General features: G+C 38.6%; 3 protein-coding genes across 3 annotated transcripts in view; 2 read left to right on the top strand and 1 right to left on the bottom strand.

Moving 5' to 3' along the window:
• The first annotated feature begins 1,733 nt into the window (after window positions 1–1,733).
• On the top strand, window positions 1,734–13,897 carry LOC105453087 (short transient receptor potential channel 2-like). The gene is made up of 7 exons (XM_011694788.1): window positions 1,734–1,907; window positions 2,272–2,700; window positions 3,738–4,764; window positions 12,485–12,612; window positions 12,712–12,860; window positions 13,222–13,381; window positions 13,634–13,897. Exons 1-7 carry the CDS (start codon window positions 1,734–1,736, stop codon window positions 13,847–13,849), a joined length of 2,283 nt encoding a protein of 760 aa, XP_011693090.1. The 3' UTR covers window positions 13,850–13,897.
• LOC105453085 lies at window positions 8,894–11,435 on the top strand. The gene is made up of 3 exons (XM_011694786.1): window positions 8,894–9,007; window positions 9,854–10,121; window positions 10,265–11,435. Exons 2-3 carry the CDS (start codon window positions 9,859–9,861, stop codon window positions 10,701–10,703), a joined length of 702 nt encoding a protein of 233 aa, XP_011693088.1. The 5' UTR covers window positions 8,894–9,007; window positions 9,854–9,858; the 3' UTR covers window positions 10,704–11,435.
• A 75-nt stretch (window positions 13,898–13,972) lies between the features above and the next one.
• The window catches only part of LOC105453086, a 10,543-nt gene continuing 5,702 nt past the window's right edge, over window positions 13,973–18,813 (bottom strand). The window contains exons 3-4 of the mRNA XM_011694787.1: window positions 18,501–18,805; window positions 13,973–14,235 (exon numbers count right to left, since the gene is read on the bottom strand). Of these exons, the coding sequence (XP_011693089.1) occupies window positions 14,107–14,235; window positions 18,501–18,805 (434 nt within the window). The 3' untranslated portion in view covers window positions 13,973–14,106. The remainder of the gene's footprint in view (window positions 14,236–18,500; window positions 18,806–18,813) is intronic.

Below are 18,813 nucleotides of genomic sequence, written 5' to 3'. Positions count from 1 at the left end.
AAAATCGTGTCGCATGTTAAATATTATACATATATTAAAATAATCATTTTGTAGGCCACTTTAACATTTCTAATATACAATAATAACAATTTAGTAAATTCTTTACAAATAAGAATTTTCATAATTATTATTTAAAATATATATTTACCCTAAAAAATCAGTTCATACAAAAAATCAATCATTTTTCGGCACTCTTTCCCATTATTCGATTGAGTTAAAATTTTACAGGGATTTTTTTTATAAAAAAAAATTATTCTGAACTATGAGATAAAACAGATTCTGTACTCGAAAAATAAGGATCACCCTAATATATATAATAATTAGTAATACTCTATACATAAATAAATAAATATGCATATATATTGTATATGTACACACACATATCTATTTATTTATTTATCTATGTATAAAGTATTACTAATTAATGATAAAATATTATTGATAAAGCCAATGAATTAGTGTTGTAAAAACCTATTACTAAATTTGAATGCATTCAATATATATTCAATATATATTGAATGCGTTCAATGTGAATTTAAACATATTTGTTCGATATATCCGTATATCAGTATTTTTAAAAGAGACTTAAATATGTTAACTGATGAAATAGCACTCTTTCAATTGTACTTCCTCATACTTTCTTTATATTTTATTTATAAAAAGAGAATAAGGTAAGTGTCTCTATTAGTGTGCCTTTAAGAAAATTCGTTCATTACTGAATTAATTACTAAATACTGTAGCTTTCAATTTGTCGGTTTAAAGTTATTATCCATTTTTCAAATATTTCTTTATCTTAACAAAATTTTTTTATGTAATGTAATGACTTCCGTTAAATGAGACATACACATGGGCAGGTTCTCACGGCCGCAAAACACATGTATCAGTCAAAGGTGTTTCCTTTTCGTTCGGTACAGATATGCCCGCTTCGAATTCCGCCGACTGACACCGCCCCAGCTCATACGCACACGCCATCCCTTCCCACAACAACCATTCGCAACCACTATACTTCGTGCGCACCCCACAGTAAAAAATATTAATATTTTAATATATTTTAATAAAAATAAAAACAATGTTTTTATCCCGATTAGTGTGCCCCTCCACGGCGCGATGGCCATATTAATGACCCCCAATTTATGTGCTTGTCCACATTTATGTGTCTCCTATTACTGTGCCTGTCCGTATTTATGTGTCCCTTATTAGTGCGTTCTTATTAGGTTTTGGGTTAGCCGAATTAGCCGGCTGACAGTGAAAACAGGAGAGCACATTAATAGGAACAAGCCTTAAAATCTTGCGGTATTACTGGACTCATATAATAAATAACATAAAACACTTATAAAGTACTTATGTACTTTACTAAATTATTTTATTAAATTAAACCAATTTATGATATAATTTACATTTTACAATTTTTACATGATGTAAATTATGTTAATAATCAATTTATTCTCTTCTATTGAGTAAGCGCTTCTTATCTTTTTTGCTAAGACATTCGAATTAATTCCTTTAAATCGTGGTATGCACCATTTAAATAATGTTTATTATACTTTGACAGTTATAAAATAGAATATAAACTTCGGTATATTATATACGTTAATACTTTAACTTAATAAAAAAATACTTTGTCTATTTATTTGTACCAGTTTATTTTTATGACTTATTTAAATATAAAAGCACACTAATAGAAACAGGCACACTAATGGGACAGTTATCCTCTATTTGGTTTGATTTTAGATATGGTTAGAAAACTGCTAACTCACATACCCAGAAACGTGAAATCCGATCCACCAATTGGAGGATTCTTGGTAGGAGAGTTAGGGGTTGAATCTGAAATGACTTCTCTTCATCTGGCTGCCTATTCGGGAAATGAAAAAATTGTACAACTTCTTCTCAATTCAACGGGTATCGAGGTATGACTTCGCCGATAATTTTATTAGTAATGATATTTGGATTTAGTCAATCATAATTTATGACATAAAAACTCAGATAAAACTCCGTCTATATGTAAAAAATATTTATAAAATTACATGCTTAAAAACAATGATTTTGGCAAAAATTAGAGAACTCTTATATGTATATCGTAAATTGAGATTATATCGCGGCAACTAGTTAAGAAAAATTCATAAATTCAATGTGCTATACTAACATGCTTTTTTATTTTGGAAAAATTAAATTAATAAATTTAAGTTACAATTTTACATTAATTTTTCTCAAGCTGTTAAAAAGACGGACTAAATTAATGTCGCATTGAACATAAGGATGTTCTGACTGAAGGTTGATGCAGCGACGAAGGAAAACGGCTGGAACCCTTTGCATCTGGCTTGCCTCGGTGGTCACATAACTGTCGTGGGTCTGCTGTTGAGCAGATCGGCGGAATTGTTGCATAGTTCGGATCGTTACGGCAAGACCGGACTGCACATCGCGGCGACACACGGGCATTACCAGATGGTGAAGGTCCTCTTGGGTCAGAAAGCAGAAATAAACGCCACCGACAAGAACGGTTGGACACCGCTGCATTGTGCGGCACGCGCCGGCCATCTGGACGTCGTGAAGCTGCTCGTGGACAGCGGCGGATCTCCGAAAACCGAGACGAATCTCGGTTGCGCACCGATCTGGTTTGCTGCATCCGAGGGTCACAATGATGTGCTGAAATACCTCATGGAGAAGGAACACGATACGTATGCTTTGATGGAAGATAGAAGGGTAAGTTATTCATTATCTGATATATAAAGGACAACGGAAATTCTGGAGTAATAAAAATTCTTAAAGTGAAATCTGCTCAAATATCGAATTTTAAACTAAAAATTTTCAAATTATACCTTTTTTATCTCATGCATTGTAAAGGAAAATTAATTTATAGAAAATATAAAATCATGTCATCTAATAAAACCAGTTTTTTTTTTTAACTTTTTGTCTATATATAAAATATCTTCCGCGATTTAATTTAAAAATATTTTTCATGTAACGTCTTCTGTCATATTGTAGGGAAATTCATATTTAATTTAATTTAATTTCTTTCGCATTGCGTAGAAATGATTTCATAAAGTTATTTTAGTGTTAGGAATAATGGCCTAAAGTCATTTAAAGTTAAATTTTTGAAATGTTTGTACATTATATGGTTGCATTTGGTATGGCATGAGATAGTGGCATAGTGGCATGGCCATGAAAAGATGCATGACATCTGAAAACTTTATACATTTTGTCAAGTGAAGCCGAAATAAAAAAAATTTGCTTTCTAATGTTAGGTACGCACGCGAAGTAAATTATGTCGGTTTCATAGACGAAAATTTATTGAATGCACGTGCGGTTTAGATAATTTTAAAACGAGATAAATATTTCAATGTCATATAAAAAATCCCGCTGCCTTATCATTGCAGAAAACTTTACCGCAGTACAATTAATCACAAGCAGTCCTCATAATAACTATAAAGAATATCGATTAGATCTAGAATCACCACATTTACAAAAGATGAATCTTATATTTGCCTTGATAATTTAAAATATCATTAATTTAAAAAATGTAAGCTTAGTATAATTTTGAAGTCTAGAGACACGCTTGTAATTTTATTTAGAATAGCATACAATTTTTTAAATATAAATAATTTGCGTAATTCTTATCTGTCTTACATTTGGCGCAAACAAATAATTGTTACAACGTTATTCGAACTATATTGCAGAAATTTCCAATTTTATTGTCAAATTTGATTTCTTAATTTTCGAATAAACTATTGCGTTTACAGTTCGTCTACAACATGATGGTCTGCAGCAAAAGTCATAACAACAAACCGATCGAAGAATTCGTCCTGGTGTCACCCGCGCCGGTCGATACTGCGGCGAAACTATCCAACATCTACATGAAGCTTTCTGAAAAAGAAAAGGAGCGCGCGAAGGATTTAATTGCGGCTGGGAAACAGTGCGAGGCAATGGCCACCGAGTTACTAGCTCTGGCGGCGGGCGCCGACTCGGCCGGCAGGATCTTGACGTCGATGGATCGCAGGAATGTCGAGTTCCTGGACGTGTTAATTGAGAACGAACAGAAAGAGGTGATCGCGCACACCGTGGTGCAACGCTACCTGCAAGAGCTGTGGCAGGGTAGCCTGAATTGGAACGCGTTCAGGACGATCCTGCTGTTCATCGCCTTCATCGTGTGCCCGCCGGTCTGGGTGGTGTTCGCCCTTCCGCTCGGGCACAGGTACAATAACGTGCCTATCATCAAGTTCATGTCGTATCTTACGTCGCATATTTACTTGATGGTCTTCCTATTGCTTGTCGGCATCACGCCGATCTATCCAGTGGTGAGGGCCAGCCTGATACCGTACTGGTACGAGTGGTGCCTGCTGGTGATGCTGTCGGGACTGTTGCTGTTTGAACTGACGAATCCCAGCGACAAGAGCGGCCTCGGTTGGATCAAGCTGGCGGTGCTGCTCTTCGGCATATTCGGCGTCGCGTTTCACCTGCTGGGATTCGTAGTCGTCGAGAGACCGTTCTGGCCGACTCTCCTCTACCTAAGAAACCAGCTTTTTGCCCTCAGTTTCCTTTTAGCTTGCGTGCAGATCCTGGACTTTCTGTCGTTTCACCATCTCTTCGGGCCGTGGGCCATCATCATCGGTAATCTTATGAAGGATCTCGCGAGATTCCTCGCGGTGTTGGCGATCTTCGTCTTCGGCTTCTCCATGCACTTCGTCGCGCTCAATCAGGCGTTCAAGAACCAAACGCCGCAGGAAGCGCGGTTGGAGGACAGAAAGCAAAAGAAACCATTCTCCGACGGTAAGTTCGAAACACGTCACTTTCACTTCTATGTTCCTCTCCCTTTTCAGTCTTCTTTCCTCCCCCATTCCCTCTCCCTCTCTCTCTCTCTCTCTCTCTCTCTCATTCTGTCTCTCTTTTTGTCTCTTTTTCTCTTACACTTTACAGTATACTTTGACGCCAATCTAGAGCTAGTGGCGCAGTTAATTGATTCTTTACAGCCCCGTTTATAGGATATATACATATACGCGCACACGTACTGTAGATACGACATGTACCGTAGATACGTTATGTAGATACCTACGTAGGGCTAGATCTTAGATTGGCAATCGCTTCGACGCGCGGTACTGTTTTCCATTAACAGGACGTAGACAGTGCTTTCGCCCACGCAGGTGCTAATTCGCGTGGGTACCCGAGATAACGGCGAATTCCCTCCCTCCTTTGTGCAAATCAGCACAAATCGCGTTCTTCGTCTTCTGCGTTAGTTTACGTCAGAAGTTATGAAACTCGTACGTACGTGAGTACAATTTCGATGAATTCAGATTTCTCGATGTTACGAGAGCGCGGATCGGAAGTTAAACTTCTCGAAATTGTACTGACTGTGTACCCTCGGCGCGTAATTTGTATGCAGAAACAAACGTTTATCCCCGTCCGCTTAAGAAACTTATTCCCATTTTGAAAGAGTCATCGACTCGTCGCGGTCACACAGTTCGCGCGTTAGATTTCTTAATTTACCACTTATCGAACTTATCGAAATTCCAAAGTAGGTCTACTTCATGTCGATCACACTCAGAGACATGCGGAGCGATACAGAATCATAATCGAATGAATTGCAATGATAGATTTGTTGGCCAATGCTACGGAATGGTTGATGGAGACGCCTCCAACGGCGCCTCCTCGTCGCTACGGCCGCTACAAGAAAAAGAATGAGTGCTGTGACGATAACAGCAGAGATTGTAAGTTTTCAGCTGGTTGAGAAAGATTAATCAGAAGCAATCCGCGAGCTCGCGCGGAAAGCGAAACCGAATTGAAAATCGCGCACGCGAAACCGAATGCGGGACACGATCCGTGTCTCGTCTGCATCGTGCATTTGCATCGGCCAGTGTGTGTTGTCTGCTGAGACTGCTGTCTGATATGATACGAAGCGAAAGAAAAGAAAATAAACCGAGAGAACTGAAAAAAAGAAAAATACACGCATAATCGGATGTCAATTATAATTATAATTTGTACGCTGCGATTCGGACGCGACGCGACGGTAAAAAGATGAAGCGAAAACGTTCGATGAAGAATTCGTTGAAAATAATATATCTCTATTTATATATCTCTATTATGCAAACATTGCAGTCGCTTAAAATACTCCGGCGTAAAAATGAGATTGGTAATTGCAGAATTTACAAAATTCTATTTTATGCTCCTGCTTGCTTCGGAGATTCGTGATCGCGGATTGGAGCGAAGCGGCGCAGCGTCCTGCTGCATCGCAGCGTGCAGATCAAATATTTATGAAATTGGTCTGAAAGCTCGAGAACGACGTACCTGTTCATGCAATTGATTTAGCTGTCGATTAGTCGTTACTGCCGGAGCATATGTGCTCGTGTTTCTTTCACAGCCTCTGCCCGTGTGCATCCCCGTGTCTCGCTGTACGTATGTGTCCTTGTATATGTACAATACATACATGAACGCACACACACACACACACGATATATGTGTATGTACGTGCGCGATTTCTCTGTTACCTCTATAACATGTATATCTGTAATAACTGTGAGTTGCTAGAAATCGTGTTTATGCTAGTGGACGCCCGATGTTGTATGCAATTCGTGATGTGCATCAATCGCACGATCGTTTTTTTATTTATTTGTGACTCGATCGACTTTGCGGACTGTCCCACTCCCACACCCACACCCACACCCCGCAGAGAATCGTGTTCCCTCCGTGTTTCCTCTCTTTTTTTTCTCCTTTCTTCTCAACGGACCATTATAGGACGACTTCAGCCGAAAAAGGATCTCTCTCATCCTCCGTGTCCTTGCATGCAAGTAAATTTTACGAGGTGACGCGCTCGCCTTTTTTCAAAGTCGTGCAAAGCCAGGCAAGCGAGGAGGAGGGCGTGCATCTCCGAGCTGCATGTCGCATAACTTGTTATCCACTGCTAAAGTATCGCGCGGTACGTTTCAAAATCTCCACCCGCGCCTTCCTCTCTTTATTTCTTTCTCATTCAGCATGGAACGCACGACGAATGTCGCCCATTGTTCGATCACTAATAGCTATGCCTCGATCAGAAAAGGCGCATCGGTATCGGGATGCATTCTTCGATTAGCGAGACGCATCGCTGGACTCGTCGCGCGTCCTAGAAACGCGCTAATCCGACAATAGAACTTCATCATTACGAGTATCTTTTGGCGCGGGACGAAGAGAAAAGAATGAGAGGAAAAAAAGGAAAAAAAAAGGAAAGCGCAATTACATTCCGACTCGGATAAGTAAATGCAAGACGAATTAGAGCGACGAGGCTGAAAAGACGAGTGACAGTACGTACTCGACGATGATACGCAGCCTGCAATAAGAGGGTTCATGGCATGCATTCGGCGTTAGTCCGCAGCCGCAAGCTGCAGAGCATGGCCAGAGTCTATATAAAAGATATGCATGAGCATGTTCGTTCCGTTTGTTCGTTCGCTCGCTCGCTCGCTCGCTCGCTCGATCGTTATGTATGGAATACTCACATGCGCATTCGTATATTAAATAGCGAGTACCCACCAGTAGTAGCCTGTAACGGCACGAAGCAATGAGCTATAAAAAAAAGAAAACGAAAGAGCCTTTAGAGCTATCAAGAAACGTCTTGTGTGTTTGTGTGTGTGTGCCTCGTATTTCCAGTAAAGATGAATCCGATAGTCGCCTTCGAGTATTTGTTCTTCGCCGTCTTCGGCCAAACGACCCACGGCGAGTTGAAGATCGAGACCAATCAGCCGCAGTGGACCGCGGTCCTCTTCAAGTTGACCTTCGGCGTGTACATGTTGGTCTCGGTAGTGGTGTTGATTAATCTGCTGATCGCCATGATGAGCGACACTTATCAACGGATACAGGCGCAGTCGGACATTGAGTGGAAATACGGACTCAGTAAACTGATACGAAACATGCACAGGTAAGCCCGCGACCTTTTACGACTCCGAATATATACCGATGCGATAATATAACGTTCTCTATGATAAACCGCTGTGATGCCGACGAGGCGGTTCCGAAATAGCATGTCCGATTATCTTTTCCCACGTTCGGCCGGAACATCGATGTTATAAATAGAATTAACGTGTTATTTTAAGCAACACTCTTCGCGTACTCTCCATCACGTTTCCCGCCGCGACTCATGTACAAGATGACCGTTGCAGTTCGACCGTTTGCTTTCACATGCTTTTACATACAATCTCCGTATGCCGCGGTCTCCACCAGTCCCTTAAGTAACTCGCTGTTGAGCTATTCGGGGTTAACGGAGCATTCCGCGTTGGAAACGCGATTGCGTGTTGCAGAACTACCACCGCTCCGTCCCCGCTAAACTTGCTCACCACCTGGACCGTGTACTTCATCAAGCTGTGCAAGCAGCGTACCGCTAAACGCAAGCGGCCCTCGTTGGTGCACATGATGGGCTTCGGGCGCGCCAGCCGTTTATCGCCCAGATCCAAGATGGGCGCGAAATGGTTGGCCAAGGTTAAGAAGGGTCAGGTCCGCCCGAAGGACAGCGTGACCCTCTCCGTGGTGCACCTCAGCCCGCTGGGCAGCCAGCTGTCCTTCAATAGCGCAACCAGAATAGAGAACATAATGGATTGGGACATTAGGAAGAAGTATCTGGTCCTGACTGGGAACGAGCCTGAGAAGGGAAGAAGGTCGACGCGAACGAGAATGAAGATGAGAACGAGCCGACGGCATTCAACGCCTCGACGATACCGGTGACTCCCGAATCCGCCCACGTAAACGATCCGCCGTCGCCCCTTGCTCGCCCTTCGGCCGAGATTGCCGAGTGCGGGTCCGCGTGAAAAACAGCGCGGGTAAACGAGCGACTAAGATACCGTCGGCCATTGTACATACGATCGCGCTCAGTATTATCTATACTAGACAGACTTAGCGAGCTAAGTGCGCGCTAAAGATATCCTCCCTCCACGAACAGTACTTAAAAAATCGTAAACCGCTACCGCAGACACAGACGATCGAGCGAGACCACCGTAGAGGATCCTCGCGCGATCCTCGACGCACCCGGCGACCAGCCGAGCATTTAAGCATCTAAGTAAGTAAGTCTCTCGACGTGTGATACGTGAATCTCGTAGGAATTCACATATAATCGATGTTGTTTGTGAGATATTATGAGAATGGGCCAATTCCGCCGAACACATTATACCCCCCTCCGTCACATGGCACGACTGACCGGATGATGCCTGCGAATGCCGAATCGCCACGAAATCCCCCATCACATCTGCTCGCTCTCGATGTTTCATTGAATGTTGGATCATTCATCCGCGACACCATGGTTGTGCCATCCGTGGGACGCAGATTTTATCTCGATCCTTTCATTGCGACGAGTTTTCCATTAGAGAGCCGTTGCTGTAAACATTAATTAAAGTTAATAAGATGGCTTGACTGAATCCGTGGATGTTTCTGAAGGAAGGATGTTTTAAAGCTAAATCTCAGCTGTTAACTTTAATTGACATTTACACGGACGGTTCGTAATGATAAAAATATCCCTGATATCGCAAATGTCAAAAAGGCATAAAGTAAATATACAAAGGTTTCTATTAAAAATGTTCTTTGAATATTTGCAATACTTGGGATAATATATATTGCACGTAACATACATACATACATCGCAAGTCTCCCAATTCCTTTTATGTTTTGCGCTTAAAATTAGAAATCGTCGCGTTAGACAAGAGCGCGTTTTTCTTAGGCACTTTTTCCGACGACAGGCAAAAGCGAGGGGTTCGTACCATGTATGGCTTGAAATTGATCCTTTTTGCGACGTTTCGTAGTGGCAGCGTTATAGCATCCGTTTGGGCAGTGGCAGAGAATTTTTGCATTATGTCCGCTCGCATATACACGAGGCATCTTACGAGACACGTTGTTTAACGGGTATTTACAGTCAGGATGGATCCCGTACTTGCGGTCGAGTTATTGTTCTTCGCCATCTTCGGTCAGACGACACACGAACAATTCAAGGTAGAACGTGTGCAGCCCATTTGGACGCTCGTCCTCTTCAAGCTCACCTTCGGCATTTACATGTTGGTGTCGGTGGTGGTGCTTATTAATCTCCTGATCGCCATGATGAGCGATACCTACCAGCGGATACAGGCGCAGTCGGACATCGAGTGGAAATATGGATTGAGCAAGCTCATTCGAAATATGCACAGGTAATAAGACGCACCGAAGAGAAAAAAAGAGATATAGTAAGAAGCGAAGGAACGGTAGGTTGTTGCACGTTGCATGAAAGCACCATTTATAATTGTGTTCCTCCGCGTCGCACTAATCGATCGTATTTTTAATCACGCGACAGGACCACCACGGCACCATCCCCGCTGAATCTCCTGACCACGTGGCTCACGTATTTCGTCAAACTTTGCAAGAAACGCATGACCAAAAAGCAACGGCCCTCTCTGATGCACCTGATGGGCGGCGCCCGCCTGTCCCCTCGCACCAGGATGGGCGCCAAGTGGCTGTCCAAAATAAAAAAGAACACGCAGGTGGGCCACAAGGATAGCGTCGCCTTATCGGTGGCTCACCTGAGTCCACTCGGGAGCCAGCTGTCCTTCCGCAACGTCGCCAAGATCGACAACGTTGTCGACTGGGACGTCGTCAGGCGCAAGTACAGAGACCTTTACGGCGAGAAGATCGAAGAGAAGCCGGTCGAGGAGACCAAGGAGTCGATCGAGAATCCATTGGCGGTTTTGGAAGGCATGTCGAACGCCGCCGAGAAATCGAGGCTTGGACTTTGAGCTTGAACGGGGCGGGAAATGCTAAGAACGACCCCGTCAACAATATATTACAAAACTCTCCGAAGAAGAAAGAGAGATCAAAGCTCTTCCTACCATTCGCAGATTCGCCGCAATTAAATGCGTTCGATCGCACTGCGTTTTATTTGTACATACATACATACGCCGCGGGGCGTGTATACGGAGGACCTTGTCAGTATTTTCGAAATAAACGTCTAATAAGCGTCTCGACTTTGTGTCGGTTGTACAGTTATTGTTTGCTAGAGAACCTGTGTTCCTTGTGATCCATAGTCTAATCGATTTACCTATAACACATTTTAGAGGCTACCATGGGGAATACCCTTGTGCATAGAGATCGTTCCACGTCACATTTGACGGTTAGTTTATCAACATTATTTAATTACAAAATTCTCTTTCCACCTAGAATGTTTTATCGATTTATATACATGTACGACATATATCTTTATTATATCTATAGAGAGCAATTGCGTAACGGCTCGATTGCAACGATGCACGATCATTAAGTATGCCTGCATCATATGTTGCTCACGATATTCTCTATTTTTCCGTGTAATATATCGGCGCTCGATACACATGTTTTGTAGGATGTCTACGTAAGGTCGTAACATTAGAAATGCCTTCGAAACTCACGTCATCATACATACTTACAAACTTAATGTGTAGCATGTACATTCATTGATAACGTTAATCAGAATTGAACGCGTGTACAGGACTCACCTCTCAATCATCCGCACGTTTTTAAAATTCAACTGGCACGCACCGTAAATGTACACCCTGTAAAAAGAAATAGCTAAATTAAAGAGCGAATTCGACAAAAGAGAATTTTTCTCTGCAATATGATGAACGCTTAATCTTTCAAATCGGAGTTTAATTTAGAAGTTTTAAATTCACTTCTACCTCTTTCTATTTGCAACATACAAGTATCGCACATGCGATTTTCAAAAATTAAATGTGAAATTAAAATATAACTTTATATTATATTATATAAAATTTTTTTTATTTTCCATTATTGTATCATAAAAATAAAATACGTAGAAATAGGTAGAAAAAAGGAATTCAATGACTCTAAAACCCACTCCTGATTTCGCATAGATTAGGAATTCATAATTTTACAATAAACTTCTATCAGTTCTTTTTAATTTCTTTTTTTGCATAAAGCGAATCGAAATGCAATTCTCACGTTGCAAGCCGCATTCATCGCATCCATTCTGCATTTGTAAATGCGTTTTAGAAAACTTCTCACCGATGTATCGTCATACCAAACATTTCTTTACAGTTTATTACGCTCATCGAAATCTCTCGATATACGCTGTTCATCCCATCGCATGTTTTAGGTTTTTATACAAAGCTCTGGCTGACTTTTCTTCTGATTGATCGCCAATTTTTACTGAACGGAGATTAGGATAGTTGATCCATCGTCAGCATGAACTTCTACAGTTTAACAGTCCAAGAATTGTAAATATGATTACTTTTCCTGCTTGTAATCAGAATGACAACGAATAGAATAGCGATAACACCAATCCATTCTGTATCAGCAGTGGTGTAATCCGAAATTTGCAATTATAACTGCAACTATCATAAAGCAATGAGTATTAGTTTCGTTCTGCCTCAATTGTACTATATACACCGCTGTATTAGCGTAGGAATGAAAAACTAATTCAGCTATGACTTTTTATGAAATATAGATGGATACGACGATTTTTTGAGATTAACATATCAACGAGATTCTTTCAACTTACTACTCTTTTTCTCTGTTTATACAGTGCAAGTTAATGCGATCGATATCACGGAGAATCTTTTCTTCGCTATTTTTGGCCAAAAAGACACCGACGCCTTTACGATGTCATTACACAAGAAACTGCAGCCGTCGTGGACGGAAAATTTTTACAAGGTAATTTTTTCAGAAAACAATATGATTATGCTAATTATCTGTATATACAGCTATCTTCTGTTCAAATTTAACAAATAAATATTCTTTTCATTTCGATAGGTGTCATTCTCATTATACATGCTCGTCAGTGTCGTAGTATTGATTAATCTATTAATTGCTATGATGACCGACACGTATCACAACATTCAATCACAAAGTGATATCGAATGGAAGTATGGTCTCAGCAAATTAATTCGCAAGATGCAAAAGTAAGTAATTAACACGATTGCAGCAAAGAGTATTTTACAAATACAAAATTGCTTAATCTTTGATTTTTATGCCGATTTTTATCGACGCTATAAATGAATTTTACAATTACACTTTCATGTAATTATTTTAGATCTTGATTAAATAAAATTTAATATTTTAAATTAAATAAAAATAAAGATTTTTACAACTTATTTAATAATACATCGATAATTAAATATAAGTGAAGTTTTTTAAACTTCTACGTAATGTAATTTTTTTGTTAGACTTTTGCATAAAATTTAAAGTGCGTAATTTCTCATGCACCTTTATTTAAATTTGCAAATCCTTACTGTATAATTTTATTCTGATCCGTATTTTCAGAACAAGGACAGCCCCAGCGCCGTTAAATCTTGTTACTACATGGGTAGAATATCTTAAGAACGCTTGTATGAAAGGACGTATTGAAAAGCAGAAAATCGGCAGATCGCGTGGATACATGGAACCCGATATGCATCAAAACATTTTTCCGAAATATTCTACCGTACGTAGATATTATCGTACTTACATCTAAAAATATTACAATTTACTAGCGAATTTTATAATATCGCTATATATTTAAACAATCTAATAAAGAAACAGACCCAAGTGTCCTCCTGATTTTGATATACAAAAAGAAAAATCGAGGCGTTTTATTAAACGACTTCAGACGATTTCTTTTCTTTCTTTATATTTTTATTTATCTTTTTTTTATTACACGACTTTCACGTAACCTTCTCTTTCTCTTTTGTTCTAGAATACTAGAATGCTTCCTCTACCGCGAGCAGCGAAGGAACAAATTAACTTCTCGTTGCTTCAATCAAGTCCAACTATCAGTCAAACCTCATTAAATATTCCGAAAATACAAAACGTCGTCGACTGGGACGCAGTCCGTCGAAAGTATCGCATGCGATTCGGAGACGAAATCGAGAAACCGTCCAGTGAAGAGGCGACGCTCGCTGAAATGGTTTGAACAATAAAATCGATGCGCGCAGCATACTCCCATTACTACATGTAAAATTTTTTATACGCGTATTTTTTTTTTATTATTTTATATCGGCCTATTTTACATCGTAATGTATTTGTGATAGACAGATATCACATAAATAAAGTACTTTCTACGTTTGTACGTTTCCTTAAGATATATGTATATCGCTAATTATAATGAAATACATACATATATATAGATGTTATAAGTGTAGACATACAGAAGTCTATTTCCATGGTTGTTTATATTATCTTGCCCTTTCCAAACGGTTGTTGTGCATTGGTTTGTAGATAAAATATGCCTTGCTCGTCAGTGTTGATAAATTCGACCATAGTAGCGATGCTCGAATTATTATCGGCGCATTTACCAAGCTAGAAATCCATTCAATTAAAGCATTGCACCGCGACGAAGTCATCAGAATACACGATGAAAAACTGATGCGATCTACCGTGGCTACAGGTTTCTAAAAATACAAGCTAGGATCAATATCTTCTTGCAGTCTTGCACGTAATATTGTAATATTCAATGTTGGCGTCGAGCCCATGCAGCAAAAATGATTTGAAATGGATTGAAATAAATTCATTTTCGACATTTCTGAATTAGCGCTTCTGATTTTTCGAATCCATATGAATCCAAAAATAATATAATACGGACATGAATACGTCCGAATTCAACATGGTGAATAGCTCATTTCGTATTTCAATTTATTTGAATTAAAAAATAATAGAGACATGAATGCATCTCCGGACTCTAAAGCACCAACTCGGATATATTAAAATAAATTGCAATTTTCAAGTTTAATATATTTAACATTTCACTGTTGCACATTCGAAGAATATACGCTAATTTTCATCTTCATTGTTAAGCTCATCTCCAATTTCGAATGTAATTCCGTCTTCGTTTATCAAAACGTTGAAACGATAAAATTTTAATATTATTATGTGGCCTCAAACATGTGAATGAGTTCATTATTGTTAGCTTTTACGTATCCAGTCTTAAGATCGTCCATTAAGGAGTCTAAACGTTTTTGCCATTTTTCAAGAGGAATACTGGCAAAAATCTTTATCCTGGTACCAATTCACACTTGACTTTCAAACGTCCACACGCTTCCGATCTTTTCTTTTCAAACGAGTACGATATATATAAGCTAAGAATCTTCTCTTGCTATTTACATCTCTTCAAGTAGTACAGTATACAAAAGTACAATAGGTTTTCTTCTGTTTTTTTTCCTAGATAGCCAACTTGAGAACATTATGATATTCACGATTTATTGCACGGTTTGTAGCTTAAGAATTCGAACATAGTTGAAATGCGAAAACAGCATTGGATAACGTCAACCACGTCATGTAGAATGTTCGAAATCGCTCGCAAATCTCGTTATGTCTTCGCTCTCCATTGCTGTCTAAAAATGCTGGAAACTCCAGAGAGTCAGGAGATGCACTGATACTGATATCAAAGATCATATCACGTAGGCACACAGGGTGAACCAGCGCTGAAAATTACGCGTACGGTGGCTACGATCCAATTGTCAGAGCGCTCTTGGAATCTTTTCATTCTTGTTATTTAACACACATCAAACAAGGATAACAAGCATTACGAGTACTACGAACTTGACCGCCAATATCGCGTAACCGTATTACGTCTTTACTATTTTTAACTAGCACTTTCATTCTGAATTTAATTGCTTTTCTCGGAATACAAAAAGCCCGAGGGAGATTTTTGCATTGTGGATAGCGAAAATGATAAATGGACAAGATTAGCTTTAAATTAGATTTGTTATCGTTGAGAAATGCAAACAACGTTACAATTAATTATATTAATTTAAAATGTATTATGTATTTAATACATTAAATATTATGGCACTATCATATACATATATATTTGAACTTAATTAATTTATAGTTTATAGACAGTAAATACATTTTCATTTATTTTGTAATACATAAATCTTGGAATGGGCGTAGTATTAAAAATATTTTTGTAACAATTATATTTTTTTCCCGTAATTTATGATCATAACATTATATTTATTAATAATTACAATTTTATAATTTTTAAATATTCTTTATTATTAACGACTACATACGTGAATATTTTTCTTTCAAAATAACGATCACACTCAAAATTATAGACATACATAAGATGTGAATACTATAATTTGGCATGTAAATATTGCTGCATCATGAAATATGTATCGATTCCACACTAACGTATGTAAATGATGAATTTAAAACCAACTTTGAAGTAAAGTGTTAAAGTAGATTGTGATTTCTAGGAAATCTCTTAACTTGACAAAAGAAACACTGGCTATGTAATATTTATTTGTCCTTACGACAGGCACTTACTCTGTTTATAAAAATCTCTCCGACTACGCAGTACAGACACATATATACGAATATATTATTAAGAATTAAAAAGCCAATATCATCGTATAATAAAGAGAGAAAACACTTTCGCCACCTTCATCAATTACCTAGACACAGTTAACACATCTTTCAGTCGTTCTTGTTTTAGAAACTCGTACCTAAAAATATATAAAAATTTAGACACCTACGTGTGCTAATTCTGTAAAACTGTCCATGTCTAAGATTAAACGGAGACTGGCATTTTTTTATGAATTCAACATTCTCCCTTGCTTCTCAGGGAGCACGTGCATTTACGCATGCTCACGGAAAAACTTCTGAAATGCAGATGGTGAGGTCACGGTGAGGTCAAAGTATAGTCACCTCGTAAATGTTTTATATATTAATGTCTACTGCGTCTTTTTTTACGGAGTAGTGCAAATTCTCGTTCGAAGAGACGAATCTGTGTTGCTCTCCTACGGCATCGGTAAATGGTCTATGAATATCTAAAATAGGTAATGTCCTCCAATGTAAGAAGCTCATTATTAATTTATCCTCCTTTTGACAACTGTCTCTCTTTCAACAATTTGCATTTTCTGAAGCTCAACCAACATTTTTCATTGAATGAACTTTAAAACGTAAAAAATAATGCTTCGCCACGTAGCTGCAGCGCGAACGATGCGTTGAGCAATATGTCATATGTGTTTATAGCAACGCAAAAAGGTTGAAAGATAACATAAGGTAAACTAATCATTTTTAATTAAAAAATTTTAATTAAAAATAAAACCTATTATCATAGGTTAATTTTTTAATTAAAGAGTTACGTTATCTACAGACCTCACCCAGTTCTTTTATTGTTAAAAAAAACTATTTCCAGTTTTATTATTGAAATTGGGCTCACGGTGAATAGCATTGAAACATGAGTATAAGAATTGTAAGGAATCAAAAAAGATTTAAAGTTTTAAAAAATTCCATAAGGCCAACCTTGTAAAATAAGTCCCCGAAGTGTTAGAGCTGTTCAAAGTTTGCTATTATAACCCTGTATTGTACCACAGGTCTTATCCGATTTTTCTGCATTCAGGACGTCTTCCCGCGATAACGGATTATATCAAAAACATTAAAATGTGTGTGTGTGTGTGTGTGTGTGTGTGTCGCGGCCAACAATATTTCATAGCGTTAGAGAACTCCGATGAGGAAGACGAAAATGAAAGGAATAAGATTCTTACCGTTCGCCAGACTTCAATTTAGCAATTAAAACCTTTTGTATTTCGAGACTATCCTCTTATATCGATTGATATACATATAACTCATGATTGTTCACTCCAGGCCCAAATTGGGCATAATTCTTTTAATTAAAAAAGAAACCTATTATTATTATTATAATAGATTAATTTTTTAATTAAGGAGGCACGTTTTATGCCTCTGGTTAATTTTTTAATTGAACAAACATGTTATCTGCAGATTATCTCACCCAGTCCTTTTATTGCAATATTAAAAATTATTATTTAAAAAACTAATAATAAGATAATATTTTAATTAAGGAAGTACGTTTTTTTCAGACCTTACTCAATCCTTCTACTGCGGTGTTGTTTCACTAGGTATTGTGATGTGGATAGAAATTGAACGTTCGCTGTTATACTTATGTAATAGTGAAGATGGCCACCAGTTTGTGCCAAAATGTCTAAATTCATATAAGCAATGATAACTGCTGTTAATTAATTTGTTAAAAAATTACTACGCAATAATTATCGCGCTGATTTTTGTAAATCATTTATATTTCAAATGTTGATAATTGAAAATCTATTAATTTATTATTTTTAGTTTCAATTACAAATATTTATTAATTCCGGGATATCACAGTTGTTATAAGTGCCGCGATGAGAAGATTAAAACCTTAAATACTATATAATGATAGTTCCAAGCTTTTGTTAGAAACACTTATTTCGCGTTTCTTGGAAATATCGTTCTGAACGTTTTAAATATGTTACTCCGATGATATATTTTGAAACCTATTCGCGATTATTGTAAATATATCTCGATTTTACAAAAGTGTTTTGCTTCTATAAAGTATAAAGCTTCTTTATTTCTCGTTAGCTCTCAAAATCGCTCTCAAAGCCATTTAAATATATGTGAACGTTGTAGTATCTTGCATTCTGCTAAGTGTACGTCGCACAAAATGGAAAGTTAATGCCCGGTGGTGGTATAATTTTCATTGTTTCGTGTAAAAAAAAAAAATTAACAATGTGCTATTTTGAGCGAGAGTGAGACGTTCGAGCGAATTATTTGCGTTTCACGTATTGAAACACGTAAAATAGCATGAGCAGTAACAGGGAGAAGCCACCGGGAGGCGAGAACGGCAAGAATAATCTCTCCAGCAAAGAGGACAGCCCGTCGGACGATAAGGAAGATGATGGTTCAGTCTCGACGGGAAGCAATGGCGGTGCGACCACGGGAGAACCGTCGCAGCCCGGAAGTAAACCCGGCTCCATGAGCGCGACCGTCAGAGAAGAAGCCCAGAGGCTGCTGGGCCTAGCGGCATGCAGGGAATGGGCTCTCGTGGAACAACTGCTGAAGTCTTTGGAGAAGACTATGCAGAGCACTGGGGAG

The sequence above is a fragment of the Wasmannia auropunctata genome, unplaced genomic scaffold, assembly GCF_000956235.1.
Source record: "Wasmannia auropunctata unplaced genomic scaffold, wasmannia.A_1.0 LD336019.1, whole genome shotgun sequence".
Lineage (NCBI taxonomy): Eukaryota > Metazoa > Arthropoda > Insecta > Hymenoptera > Formicidae > Wasmannia > Wasmannia auropunctata.
Note: the sequence above shows the minus strand (reverse complement) of the source record. Positions and strands in the feature narration are given on the sequence as shown.